We start from the raw sequence: 12,889 nt of genomic DNA on the forward strand, positions 1-12,889 counted from the left end.
TTTGCTAAAAACTAATTTAATTAACTTGTGAATGTGCTACCAGTGTTTTATTTTTCCGCCTATTTACATCAATATAACTGAAATGATTCTACATTGGCTACGGTTGCGCAAGACCTGACAAAACGTGTCATCATTTGTTTATCCTCCCTTTCTATGTCCCTTCTTGAATTGAACACCAATCTGCTGCTAAGTATTAATGGGTTCATTCTGTTTTCTCAGGACTTATTACTGCCACTGATGCCTTTCTAAATTGTGTTTGGTAACCTAAGAAAAAAATGTTCACTGACATATCCTAAAGAATGTAGAACTTGAGGATTACTGATCTTTACTTCAGTGATACAAGCAACTATTGATTGGAGTTAATAAATGTAGCAAAGTAAATATCTGAGATAGTAATTGGTGTCCACTGAAAACGGTTAAAACATGACTAGATTTATTTTATGGCATGGTAATTAAAAAATGATAACTTCTTTAAATAAACCACATGTATGTTATTTTACTTTGCAGATATTAATGGAATCACCTCTTGGCTGTACAAAGTTTGAGATGATGGTACTTGATAACTCATCACCACCAGTAAATGCGAGTAAAAGGTTGTTTACAGAAGAGAACAAATAAGGCTGTAGATTTTACTCAAAAATGACAAGTTGGCAAATAGACTGCTATTGTGGAATTGCAGATATGTCTAGATGAAACAGAAAGGTATGTTTATTGAAACATAGAAAATAGGTGCAAGAGGAGGCCAATCGAGCCAGCACCGCTATTTATTGAGATCATGGCTGATCGTCCCCAATCAATAACCCGTGCCTGCCTTCTCCCCATATCCCTTGATTCCACTAACTTTATGTTTTAAAACCAGTGATAGGACTTTTAATGCATGTACCAGTCAATGTAATAATGGGTTACAGAGATATGCCAGATAAGTATTCTCATGTTAATTTGTGGCAACCAGTTTTTTTTAATTAAAAAAATATTTTGTGGAATGTAAGTACTGTCTTTGAATTTTACATGAATGGCAGTAAATAGTTTTCTGTGATATATAAATTCAATTGTACAACATTCAATTGTACAACAATAGTGATTTTGTCTCACATGGTTTTATTTCATCTTGCATATCTCATACAAATTAGCAGTGAAGATTCCCAAAACCTTAGACGATAAATATCATGCTACCAAAGTAGGAAATTTGTACAAAAATACTTTACAGTTTATAATACTTGTTTGTTACAAATAAAAATACATTGTCCAAAGGACATGAATCAAATCTCATATCTAGGTTGTAGCTGTCTGTATTTGTGTTGCTGGCAGTGGTTTTCTTTTCAAATATGCATCATGGATTTAGGCTGGGAAATGTAACATTACAAGTGTGGTAGTTGTACAGTTAATGGCTCAAAGGAGGTGGAGATATTTCCTTGATTTTCAAATAAGAGAGTAGGTTTTAACATTCATCAAGGCAGAATATGACCAGAAGCAGATATAGTATAAATAAACAGATATATAAAGATATATAAAGTAAAACTCCTTTAATCTGACATACTGAGGGATATTGAATGGCCCTGAACTAGCAAATTTTACAGATTGGATATTAATTTATTTACTCTAACGTGTCAGTATGGAGAAGGGTTACAAGCTGAAACGGAATCCATGTTCTCTAGATATGCTCCCTGACCCGCTCAGTTACTCCAGCACTTTGTCTTATGTTGCAAACCAGCACCTGCAGTTCCTTTGTTTTTAAAGATGTTACACAATATAATTTCAGTGAGCCTGGAATGTTTTAAAAGGAGTGTCGTAAACAGAACTTGGGTGAGCTTAAATGGATTACAGAAACCGGGGCTCTAGTGAGACCATAAGGAATGAGACAAACATCATCTGGTTAGATAGTTGCCAAACAAATAAATTTTCCGAAAGGCTGGGTAGCAAGTGGATTATTGGAGTTTTACTGCAGACACTAATATCTTTTTTTCTGTTAGTCACTCCACTATTGTCAGAATGTTAGAATCTACCACCCCTATGTTTCAATCCATTATTAGGAGTGAGGCACAAGCAACAATAATACTAAGATATTTAACCAGCCTTAAGTTCATACACATCAAAGTAAAATTCAAATTTCAGTTATACTGATTTATAAAGTCAATCATTTACAAATACAAATGCGTTCCTTAACTAGTTACCAAACCCAATAATGGGCTATAAAATGTGAAGACGGAATACACAAAGGAGCAGGTTCAGGATGACGTGTGTAAATGGAATGGGATTTAAGACTAAGTAATCCACATGGCAGATACATCTCATCAGTTACAATCTCTATGGCAATATCAGAATCTTCATGGCAAAAGGTGAGGTTGTAAATTCCCAGCACAGAGAAGGTCACCTGTGGTGTTTGGATTGGGGTGGTATTTTACTTTAACATTGAAGAGTTCTTTAGCAGATCAGTACTTTTGATAATAGAAGTATAACTAAGATTTAGTCCCTAATATCCTGTGCTACAGAAGAGGGTCCCCCTGATTATGTCAGATCACTGTCGTAAGGAAATGCTATAAATAAAGGCCAATAATTGCTTCAAAGCTCTCCTACAGAATACCATCTTAAAGGCTAATAGCAATAGGAACATAACTTTGGCCAGAACTAGTTCAAGACTAGCTTAATAGTAATTGTGCAGTTTTTTAATTTTCATTCAAACATCTTTAAACTTACTCTGGATAAAGACTATGCTGCACTAAGTTTTACAGTTGTTTCTGTATATGATTTTTAAATGGTCAATCTGTATTTTCAAACATGCTAATTTTTTTATTGCCCAGGAACCAGCTGGCAGCATCGTAGTTCATCATTTAAAAAATTAGAATTTGGACAGTAAGCACCATGGGGAGGTTAAAACACTCTTGGCAATGAGTTTTTGTTTCATGGCTGTGCCCTGCATAGACTGTCAAACCTGTTAACCTTTTGTCATTTGCAATGTGAGAAGGGAACAAGTTTCCATTCATTCATGAAATGTGTGCACGTGGTATCTGTGAAAAATGCAAATAGTTGATAAGGAGGGTTTTCCCACGAATGAACATTGTTCAAAATGAGTTAGCACCATTGGGGAACAAAACGTCTGTCAATTGGATTGAATAGCTGGCACTACAATGTGTTGGTATTTTCTTGGATCTCTGTACTACCAAGCCTTCCTTTCTGTTGCCTATAAGTATGAGCTTCATTCTGCTCATTCCATTCTTCTGGTTGTGACGTCTGATCTTCAGAGAGCACCTCCTGGAAGGCTAATGGGTTTCTGCTGATGACCAATTCAAGTTTATTGCCTGAATCTGCAATTAGTGGCACCACCAGGCAGCAGTCAAAATCTCTGGTACGAATATGATTTACCTGTCACAAGGAAACAAAATAGCCATCAATCCGATTGGAGTCTACTTCCAGGAAATATGCTACTGAGTTTGTAGTGATCTTTGATGCAAGAATAAATATACAAGTGTTGATCTCCCTGTACCTGTAATAACCTGTCATAGGGCTGAACACCACCAAGGGCAGCTGGTCCATTTGGCCGAATGTTGTTGACATACACACCTTTCTCCAGCAGGCCATCTGAAACACTGAATCCAAAATCCTGAATGTCTGAATCTTTGTATAGTGTTACCTGTGAAATATGGAGATATTAATTAAAAACATTCAAAGTTGGTCCATCATCACTGTCCTCAAGCAGACAACAGCAGTACCTAGTGCATTGTTACCATATGCCACATGTGTAATGGAAAAATCCAACAACATGTAATTTTACTCTTTTTGGGCCATATTTGATAATCACCCATTCGCGATTAAAAATAAATTACAACACCAATGTAAAGCTTGTGGACTGTAAGCTGGAGGACAAAAAACACAGAATTTTGCTAATCTAATCATTTCCTGGAATTCGCCAAAGGTAATTACATTTGCGACAAATCCAGTTTCTATCCTAAAACAAATCGGAATTGAGAAGGAAACATGACCAGAATAAATATTTTATGGAATCTGAAACCTTGTGCAACTCCACTGGTGTTGGTGACATAATCTCTTTCATTTCCTGCTTGATCTTCCTAATAGCAAATGACTTTGATCTCACGCCATCTGACGGTAAAGTATTACTACGGGCAGCTTGGGTGTAATGTGCCCTGACAGCATTCTTCTCTTGGAAGCTTGATTGCCTTTCCAGTGGCCTATGTGCCGGGCTGTTTTCATCATTCAGACACAAGGTGCTTCCCGACATGATTGTTGCCTGTTGGATGAGATAACAAAAGCTGTAAAATGTTGTGCTCCAGAAAATAGTGGAAAGGCAATTCTGTTAGTGAAGGTGGATAAGACTCGCGAACACTAAAATGTTCGTAAGTGAAAACTAATGTTTGCCATTGAAATTTGTTAAATAATACACATGTAGATTTGTTAGTATGGTTTAGCTCAGATTGTATTTCCTGTTAAATATCAAACAGCTAATTGTCTGGTTTTAACAGGAAGTCTTTAATGCATCAGACTGTTAGATCTTGAATTATTGCTTCACACCAACTCTAAAATTAAAAAAATACCAATATAGCCAAGTTTTGCAAATTCAGATCCTTTTGGTTGGCGGCCTTCATTAACGAGGTGCTAGGTTCCTGTAATTATTAAGACCAAATGATGCAGGTGAAAGATCAACAGCTGTGTGTGAAATTGTGCTTTTACAACTTTGAAAACCTCTGCTGCAAAGAGTGAAAACTTCCTACCTCCAACTCCCTCAGGATTCCTGATTGACCACAGGTTTCCAAATCTTCCAAGGCTTGAGACCAAAAATTTTCTTCATGATCTGTTTCTAGCGCATCGTGTCCACCTGCATAACTGATTTATTTTTCAAAAAGGGTATAATTTTAAAGTGTGAATACCTACTATCCCCAAAGCTTTATCAATAGAAATGACATTCACTTTTGCCTTAACTATTATAAGCACTGGTTTTGAACTCTGGACTGTTTCAAAACAGTTGGCAAGAATGATCTATAAATAAATTGATCAACCCAGGTAGTTTAGATCAGATCAGATCAGAATGCTTTGTCATTGCATGTGTCACATACAACGAGATTACTGTGTCTCTCCATTTAAAAGAACTTCAAACATTCACATACTCATACTTTTTACACTCCCTCCCTCCCCAAACCCACCCATGGATTCACATTTACATAAATTAACAGTCTCCCACCCCCCCTACTTCCCCATAACCCGCTCCCGAGACAGAGTTCAGTTCCAAGATTGCTGATGGGTAAAAGCTGTACTTGAGTCTGGCAGTGCGTGACTTTAGCGACCTGTACCTTTTTCCTGAGGGCAGCAGTGTGAAAAGGTGGTGACAAGGATGTCCTGCTGCGGCATCTGGAGTGGTAAATGTCCTCCAGAGGGGGCAGGGGGAGTCCAATGATACCCTGGGCAGTTTTTATCACCCTCTGGAGAGCTGCTCTGTCAGCTGCTGAATTTCCCAAACCAGGCAGTTATGCAGTAAGTCAGTATGCTTTCTACCGAACAGCGGTAGAAAGACTCCAGCAGTTTAGCAGACAGATGGGTCTTCCTCAGTGTTCTGAGGAAGTAAAGTCTCTGTTGCGCCTTTTTTACAACTATAGCAGAGTTCACAGACCATTTAAGATCCTCACTGATGTTGATCCCCAGAAATTTAAAACTAGGCACCCTCTCCACTCTCCATCTCCAGTGGCCTGAGCTCCGCTCTATGTCGCCTGAAATCAGTGATGATCTCCTTTGTCTTTTTAGTGTTCAGAGAGAGATTGTTGTGAGCACACCACTCAGAAAGTCTGTGCACCTCCTCTCTATAGGCGACCTCGTTCCCATTTGAGATGAGCCCCATCACGGTTGTATCGTCCGCAAATTTTATGAACCTATTTGCGGGGTGATGGGGCAAGCAGTCATGTGTGTATAGGGCGTAGAGGAGTGGACTGAGCACACAGCCCTGCGGTGCTCCTGTGCTGAGGGTCAGGGATGTCGAGGTGTAGGGTCCAGGTTTAGGGCAACACCATAAAAATACATACCCAACTTTCAGAAATGATTACTAAATGAGGTACACATTAGTTATGCATAACTATTCAAAGTGTTCTTTGTGGGTTTCAGATTGACCTGGTAAACAATGAATTGCAATAACAAGTTAAATAACAAGTTAAATTAAATATCAAGTTTTCTTAAAAGGTATAATAGTTTGAAAAAGTTAAATAGATTTACTGAAATGAAATCTAATACAGTAAGTAATCCCTCATAGTCACGGGCCATGATGCCCAATATTGCTGATTGTCCTGTTATAAATGAGTAAGATATTATCATTGTATGCAGTGAAAATTGCAGACAGGTTAATACACAAACGGACACAAAGTGCTGGAGTAACTCAGTGGGTCAGGCAGCATCTCTGGAGAACATGAGTAGGACCCTTCACACTGAGTCAGTTTGCTGAGTTACTCCAGCACCCCGTGTCGTTTCACCTTAAATCTTGATGCTGCTGGTCTGCACCAGTGAGCGTTTCTTCACTGGTTCATGCGGCTTATGTTTCAGCCCCTGGAGACAATTTGTGGCAATTCTGTTGCAATAATTAGCAGTCCCACTTTCAAATAATGTATACTGTAGCTTAGTGTTAGGAGAAGCAATACTGCTGCATGCAAGAATTGGTTGGACATCAGTTCTCCCTGCTATCCATTAAACTGCTTTGCAACATGCCTGGTGCTACAAACATTAAAATAATTCCTCTCACCCTAAAAGAAATGGAAGCTAATGACTATGTCAGAACATTTATATCAACTAATATATTCTCACAATAATTGTAATCATCAATTATGGATGGGGCGCCACACGATGGCAGCCTCGCCAACAGTGTCTGTTTTTTTGCTATTTTTAATGTGTTTTAAAAGTGTGTTAATGTCTTCTGGTTTGTTTTATGTGGGGGAGTGGGCGGGGGAAACTTTTTTTCAATCTTTTACCTTGCCGGAGATGCGATTGTTTTCTAGATCGTATATCCGGCGCTCTGCGGCCTAACGTCATGGAGCTAGAGGCCTTGCTCGGGACTGACTTTGAGCCCCACCGCGGTGCCGTGGACTTACCATCAGGCCGATCCCTTGCCTGGGATCGACGCTCCAACCACGGCCTGCGGATTTCACCATCATGGAGCTCGCAGTCTCGGGTAGAGACCAATGTAGGGAAGCTCCAAACGACACAGAAGGTTCGACCAGCCCCTACCCGGGGTCAGATCGCCCAGCACGTGTGTTTTGTTGCTTTTTACTGGTATGACTGTATGGCAAATCAAATTCCTCGTATATGTTGCAAAACATATACGGCTAATAAAGTACGATTATGATCAACAATTATTATCCAATTGGCAATACAACTCGCTGGCTAAGGGCATTGTTGATGTAAGGGGACAGAAAGTATAATTAGACTCATTAATCACCTCAGAACATGTGGAATCCTATCAGAACCAAGTCATTCTTCACCCCAAGGGGCAGCTTAAGAAGGTGATGAACACATTACTCTCAAATTCATGTAGCATCAAATGCAGATCAGTAACCATGAAGCAATAGTTGAGTTATAAGTTCTGTTTGCTGCTTTGGCTTTCCTTTATTTATTTATTCCCTTTATATATCTCTAATCCCTCTTCGTAAAGACAGACTAGATGCTTTAAGGCACACAGATGATACTCAAAATTTTAACCATCCTGACATGATTCCTATTTAATTACTTCACATCTCATTTGCCATAATTTAATACCAGTATATCGTTGTATCTGAAACATTGCCAATGAGCCAATCTTGGAAAATTGAATGAAACTGCATTCTTTAAGTTGAGCCTTTTTGAAGCTCATCAACATGTGGCATAAAGCCCAGGCTTTGATTGTACATTATTATGTATGCATCAATGAAGATTTCTGCTAGTTGCTAGTGCCCTCGCAATAATTCCACCCAAGTTGATGTGAGAATTTGGCAGCAAAATCGGGTTAAACTCAGAGATACTAACAATGCAAGTTGCATAAACACTCTTACATATTGTTGCCACTAGATTTTCTCCATGAATGTACGGAGTCACAAGATGAGCAATTTTGGATTATTTTATGTTAAAATTCCGCATCTTCCAAACTTTGTTGTGACCTTTACGCAATTTTTTAATCTGCTCTTTTTCTGCAGTTGTAACACTGCATTCTGCACCCTATTTTCTCTCCTGCAGTACCTTAAGTATGGTATGATTTGCCTGCACTGCACACAAAGCAAAATTCTTCCCTATATGTCAGTACATGTGACAATAATATACCAACACTAAAACTTCACAGATGTGTTCAAAGCTTTCTTGAAAAAATGCAACCACCACCCGTTTCTATGAATCACTGGTTTATGACCACTTAAAGTTGAGAAAGAGCATTCAAGACTGTATTGGGAATCTTGAGGCTGTGCATTGGGGATCCCATTTAAATGGTGGAAGGACTGTCCTTGCTTACAAGCTACTCAGCCTTGTCAACTGCATTTTGACACCTGTATGGATGAGTCTACAGTTGCTACATTGGCCTCATTAGTTGCTTCAAAATGTGCAAAACCTGAGTGGAAGCAAATCATCCTCGATGCTGAGAGACTGCATAAGACAAATGGGTCACTGTACACTCCTAACACAAAGTGCTGGAAGAACTCAGTGGGTTAGGCAGCATCTATGGAGGAAATGTACAGGAGATGTTTTGGTCAAGATGTTTCTTGTGACTGATTGGTCTGAAGAAGGTTCCAACCCAAAACATCAGCTCTATTCCTTCTTCACAGGCTGCCTGACTCGCTGAGTTCTTCCAGCACTGTGTGTTTTGCTCAGCATTCCTGTATTTGCAGATTTGTGTGCCTTCATTTTAGAATGGCTACTGAGAAAAAATTATCCCCCTCTCTCTGATGGGAGGTCAGTGAGACTCTCACTCACTGTTTCCCCCTCTCATTCACTGTTTCCCCTTCTCATTCCTGCTGCTCGACCATGTTCTGACCCTGACTCGATACTACATCCACGTGTCTTTTCTCAGCACTTACCTTGGCCATCAGCTTGTTCCACATGCTTCCTGCTCCGTTTCCAGGCCTCCCTGTTCAGGCCCGACCAGGGTCTAAGGTATCTACACTCTACCCTCTCTGCACGGAATCACCAGACAAGGGGGAAAGCTGGCAGTGCCCATATATTGGTCAATGCTTTGTTATACACTGATGTGATGGTATCAGCTCAATTCTGCTACCCTGGCCTGGAATACAGTTTATGCAATGCCGTCCCTTTTATCTATCGAAATTCACCTCTACCATCTTGTTGGTGGACTACATCCTATCAGATCTGCTTTCTCGGGAATAAACTCTTGGAAAGCTGCCGGACCAAAGATGAGTCCTTGGATAGGTTCTCAAATCGTACACCAATCAACTGGTCAGTCTTCGTCTTCAACTTCCTATTGAACAATCTTCTATCCCTATCTGCTTCTAGAAAACCTCCATCATTCCAGTTTCCAAGAAGAACAAAGTAACTTGTGTCAAAGAATACTTGACCAGTGGTTCAAATAATGACCATAATGAAATGCTTTGAAAGACATTAATGGAACAAATATCACCAGTATTCCAGACAATCAAGACCCCTTGCAATTTGCCTACAGGATAAACAGGTCTATGGAGGACACCATCTCTTTTGCACTATATTTAGCCCTGGAGCACCTAGTCAATATGAACACCTATGTCAGGATGCTATTGATTACAACTCATCTTTCAACACCATGATAACGAAAAACTCATTCCTAAACGTCTGGATGTTGGCACCTCCATCCGTAACTGGCTTCTGAACTACTTGATCAGCAGATCTCAGTTGGTTAGAATTGGTCATACCATTTCTCCACCCTGCCCCTGAATACTGGTACTCCTCAAGTTATAAACTCAGTCCCTTGCTCTACTCCCTGTACACCACGACTGCCCTGCCACAAACAACGCCTACTCGATCTTTAGCTTGCGGATGATAACACTGTTGTCGACAGGATCTATAACCCAATGAGATGAAGTACAGGAAATATTTAAAACCTAGCATCATAGAGTCAGCACAATAACCATGCTGTTAATGTCAGTATGATGGAAGAGTTGGTTGCTGATTTAAGAAAGTGAGCACATCCCTGTCCTCATCAAAAGCAGCAGCTGTAGAGATGTTCAGGACTTTAAGTTCATTATCACCAGCAACCCAATCTAGTACCTTCGCACTGATGCAGTGATTAAGAAACGTCAGCGTATTTACTATCTTAGGTGTCTGAGAAGATTCAACACATCACCAAGAATTCTCTCAAGCTTCTACAGATGCATTATTGAAAGTATTCCGACTGGATGCATCACAGCCTGGTATGGCAACTGCTCTATTCTTGATGGCCTGAACCTGCAGAAGGTAGTGAACACAGCCAGTCCAGCTCAGGCTCTTTATTTCCTTCTGTCTAGTGTATCTTCACAGTGCGATGCATAAGGGAGACTGGAGCTAATATCGAGGGTGCCTGCCACCCTGGCCACTCTCTTTTCTCTCTTCTGCCTTTTGAGAGAAGGATATGGGAGATGGAAAGCTTGAATATCCAGACTTAAGTACACCTTATTTTCCACTGTTATCCACCCCCTGAACCAATCACCTCCTTCACACTCCATCCCTGGAGTACTCTTACTTTAAACTGAATCTGGGTTCTGTTATTCCATTATTGTGCTTTTATATTTAGAGCACTATGCAGATTTTGCACTATTGTATTTATCATTACTGTTTGTATACTGTTTACTTTGTGAGTTTAACGTGAACAAGGAATTTCATGGCACCCTGGTGGAAATGACAATAAACTAATCGGAAGCTGATATTGAGATATATGATATATGACTGAGTCTGATATTGAGATATATGAAGCCGATATTGAGATTGCTGTCTATACACAGTACAGACATTCTGATGACTCAGGCATGCAAACTAGGAAAGTCTCTGATTCAATCGCTATAATCAGAGAGTTATCTCAATTCAGCTTGTTAGGAAAGTGGTTCACTACATTCAGTTTGTGAGAGGCAGGGCAATGCCATCCCTCTCTCCCCAGAGACAGCCAGCCGGGTTCTGGTTCTAATCATGAGCTGTGAATCCTGCTGGAATTGCATAATTGTGGAACTACATCAATTTCCTAATTTGCCGCCTTCAGAGAACCAGGGTGAGTGGAAATTTAGTAAAAAAAAATTAGAGAGAGGTGCTCTTTCTTGCACACTAACAGTACAGAATTTAATTTACAATGCAAGGGCTCAAAACAAAGCTCATCTAAATTCACGATGCCATTTTCTGAGGTATTAGAACATAGGAAAATGTAACATATGTTCCTATTTGTTATTAACGTTGCTCATTTTACAGGTAATTTCAACAGGTAAGAAGATGCCAAATTATATAGCATGAGAGACAACGTGTAGTGATTTCATGAAATATAAACGGTGCATCTTACCCACTGGTGGCGGGTCTATCCCATTCATCGTCACTCAGTGCCACATCATGATAAAGGTTATGGTGCCTGTGGGCGGGTGGATATGTTAGTTTAGCACTTCTCCATTCATGTGCATGAAGGCTATAGCCAGATGCTTGATATCCAGAAGGAACTGAAAAGAAAATATAGGGTGTTGAAGAGTTTCAGAAACACAATCTGAATATTTAGCAAATGATTAAAACCCTGTTGATACAATTAGTGGAATTCTGTGAGCAGAAGCAGGAGGGTAAGAAACAATGGCACGGTGTAATATTTAATCTTAATATTACAGATAGAGAATAGTATCACAAGAAAATTCACAAATAGGCCAACATTTCTATGGATTAGTAAACGGAATTTTGCAGCAGCAACAACAGCAGTCTGGTCCACACCACCGCTTGCAGTTTATTCACACTGCCGAGCAGTCTAATTTAATTACTGACATAACCTGCCAAGTGCAGAGATGATCATTTTATTTTAGAAATCAGCTGCTATAACAGTCACAAAGCATGATTCGACATCCCTTTACAAGGTGAAAACTATTAGATTTGCATATTCATTGCAAGCATCATTCAGATTATTCAATATTTTGAAGTCTAGTAAAATCATGACAGCAGCACTATTTCCCCAACAATTTACTGTAGTCACATCATCTATCTACAATGAAGCAGAAGGATGTGTTTGTTACCTTTTGGCTGGTGGAATGCACATTGTGTGGAGTTACAACAACCTATTTAAATTTGCAAATGTGAATGTCACATTCCAACCCTATCTATGTACAGGGTAGGGTTGTGGTACATCTGCAAATTTTTAGTTATGATTGCCTTTTGATTGGCAGTAATCAGATCATTATGCAGAAAATTTTTTGTTGTTACCATTTATCCACAAAGGAAGAAAGTGTCCATAATGACAGGAAAGCACTGAAACGACTACCTGGGTCAGGGAGTTAATCAGTCAAAACACATCACATGGTTCACACAATTCTAGAAAAATTAGTCTCCTCTAAACTAATCTCAGGTTCTTTAAACAGTGATGTTTAACATTAAATGGGTGTGTGTTTTAACGAATAGACTTTTAACCAAATTAATTAATATTAAATTAACATATGTGTGTTGTGGTGGGAGAGAGGAATGTAGGAAACAGAGATTTAATTGATTGTTAATACTAATAAATCATTGAAAAAAGGAAGATTACCTGTAACAAATACATTTACAATAGGTTATTTTGTTCTTGTAATTCCAGGAATATTTCCATATGTACTGCAAATTACTCTTTGCATAAATTATGTCGAATTTAGGGTTGCATTTAGCAATGTCATAGATGGAGCTACGAAAATGTTTTCAACTGCAGAAAAGTGCAGTGAAAGTGCACATGGTCAGTTAAATCCATAGTGCAATAACAAAACATTTTTTTTCC

General features: G+C 39.2%; 2 protein-coding genes across 13 annotated transcripts in view; one reads left to right on the plus strand and one right to left on the minus strand.

The window, feature by feature from the left end:
- LOC116984141 (DNA helicase B-like) overlaps positions 1-1,264 on the plus strand; it is a 73,239-nt gene extending 71,975 nt beyond the window's left edge. Inside the window, exon 14 of the mRNA XM_033038262.1 lies at positions 508-1,264. Within this exon, the coding sequence (XP_032894153.1) occupies positions 508-618 (111 nt within the window). The 3' untranslated portion in view covers positions 619-1,264. The remainder of the gene's footprint in view (positions 1-507) is intronic.
- The window catches only part of grip1 (glutamate receptor interacting protein 1), a 596,334-nt gene that overhangs the window by 145,124 nt on the left and 438,321 nt on the right, over positions 1-12,889 (minus strand). For 7 of the 12 annotated variants that reach the window (XM_033038253.1, XM_033038257.1, XM_033038252.1 and 4 more), the window contains 6 exons: positions 11,456-11,606; positions 4,725-4,836; positions 4,548-4,616; positions 4,007-4,243; positions 3,482-3,628; positions 1,086-3,360 (listed from right to left, as the gene is read on the minus strand). In XM_033038253.1, the coding sequence (XP_032894144.1) occupies positions 3,121-3,360; positions 3,482-3,628; positions 4,007-4,243; positions 4,548-4,616; positions 4,725-4,836; positions 11,456-11,606 (956 nt within the window). In that variant the 3' untranslated portion in view covers positions 1,086-3,120. Of the gene's footprint in view, positions 1-1,085; positions 3,361-3,481; positions 3,629-4,006; positions 4,244-4,547; positions 4,617-4,724; positions 4,837-11,455; positions 11,607-12,889 lie in introns of those variants that run through there. The other 5 variants (XM_033038251.1, XM_033038260.1, XM_033038250.1 and 2 more) reach the window with 3 other exon arrangements.

The sequence above is a fragment of the Amblyraja radiata genome, chromosome 19 (assembly GCF_010909765.2).
Source record: "Amblyraja radiata isolate CabotCenter1 chromosome 19, sAmbRad1.1.pri, whole genome shotgun sequence".
Lineage (NCBI taxonomy): Eukaryota > Metazoa > Chordata > Chondrichthyes > Rajiformes > Rajidae > Amblyraja > Amblyraja radiata.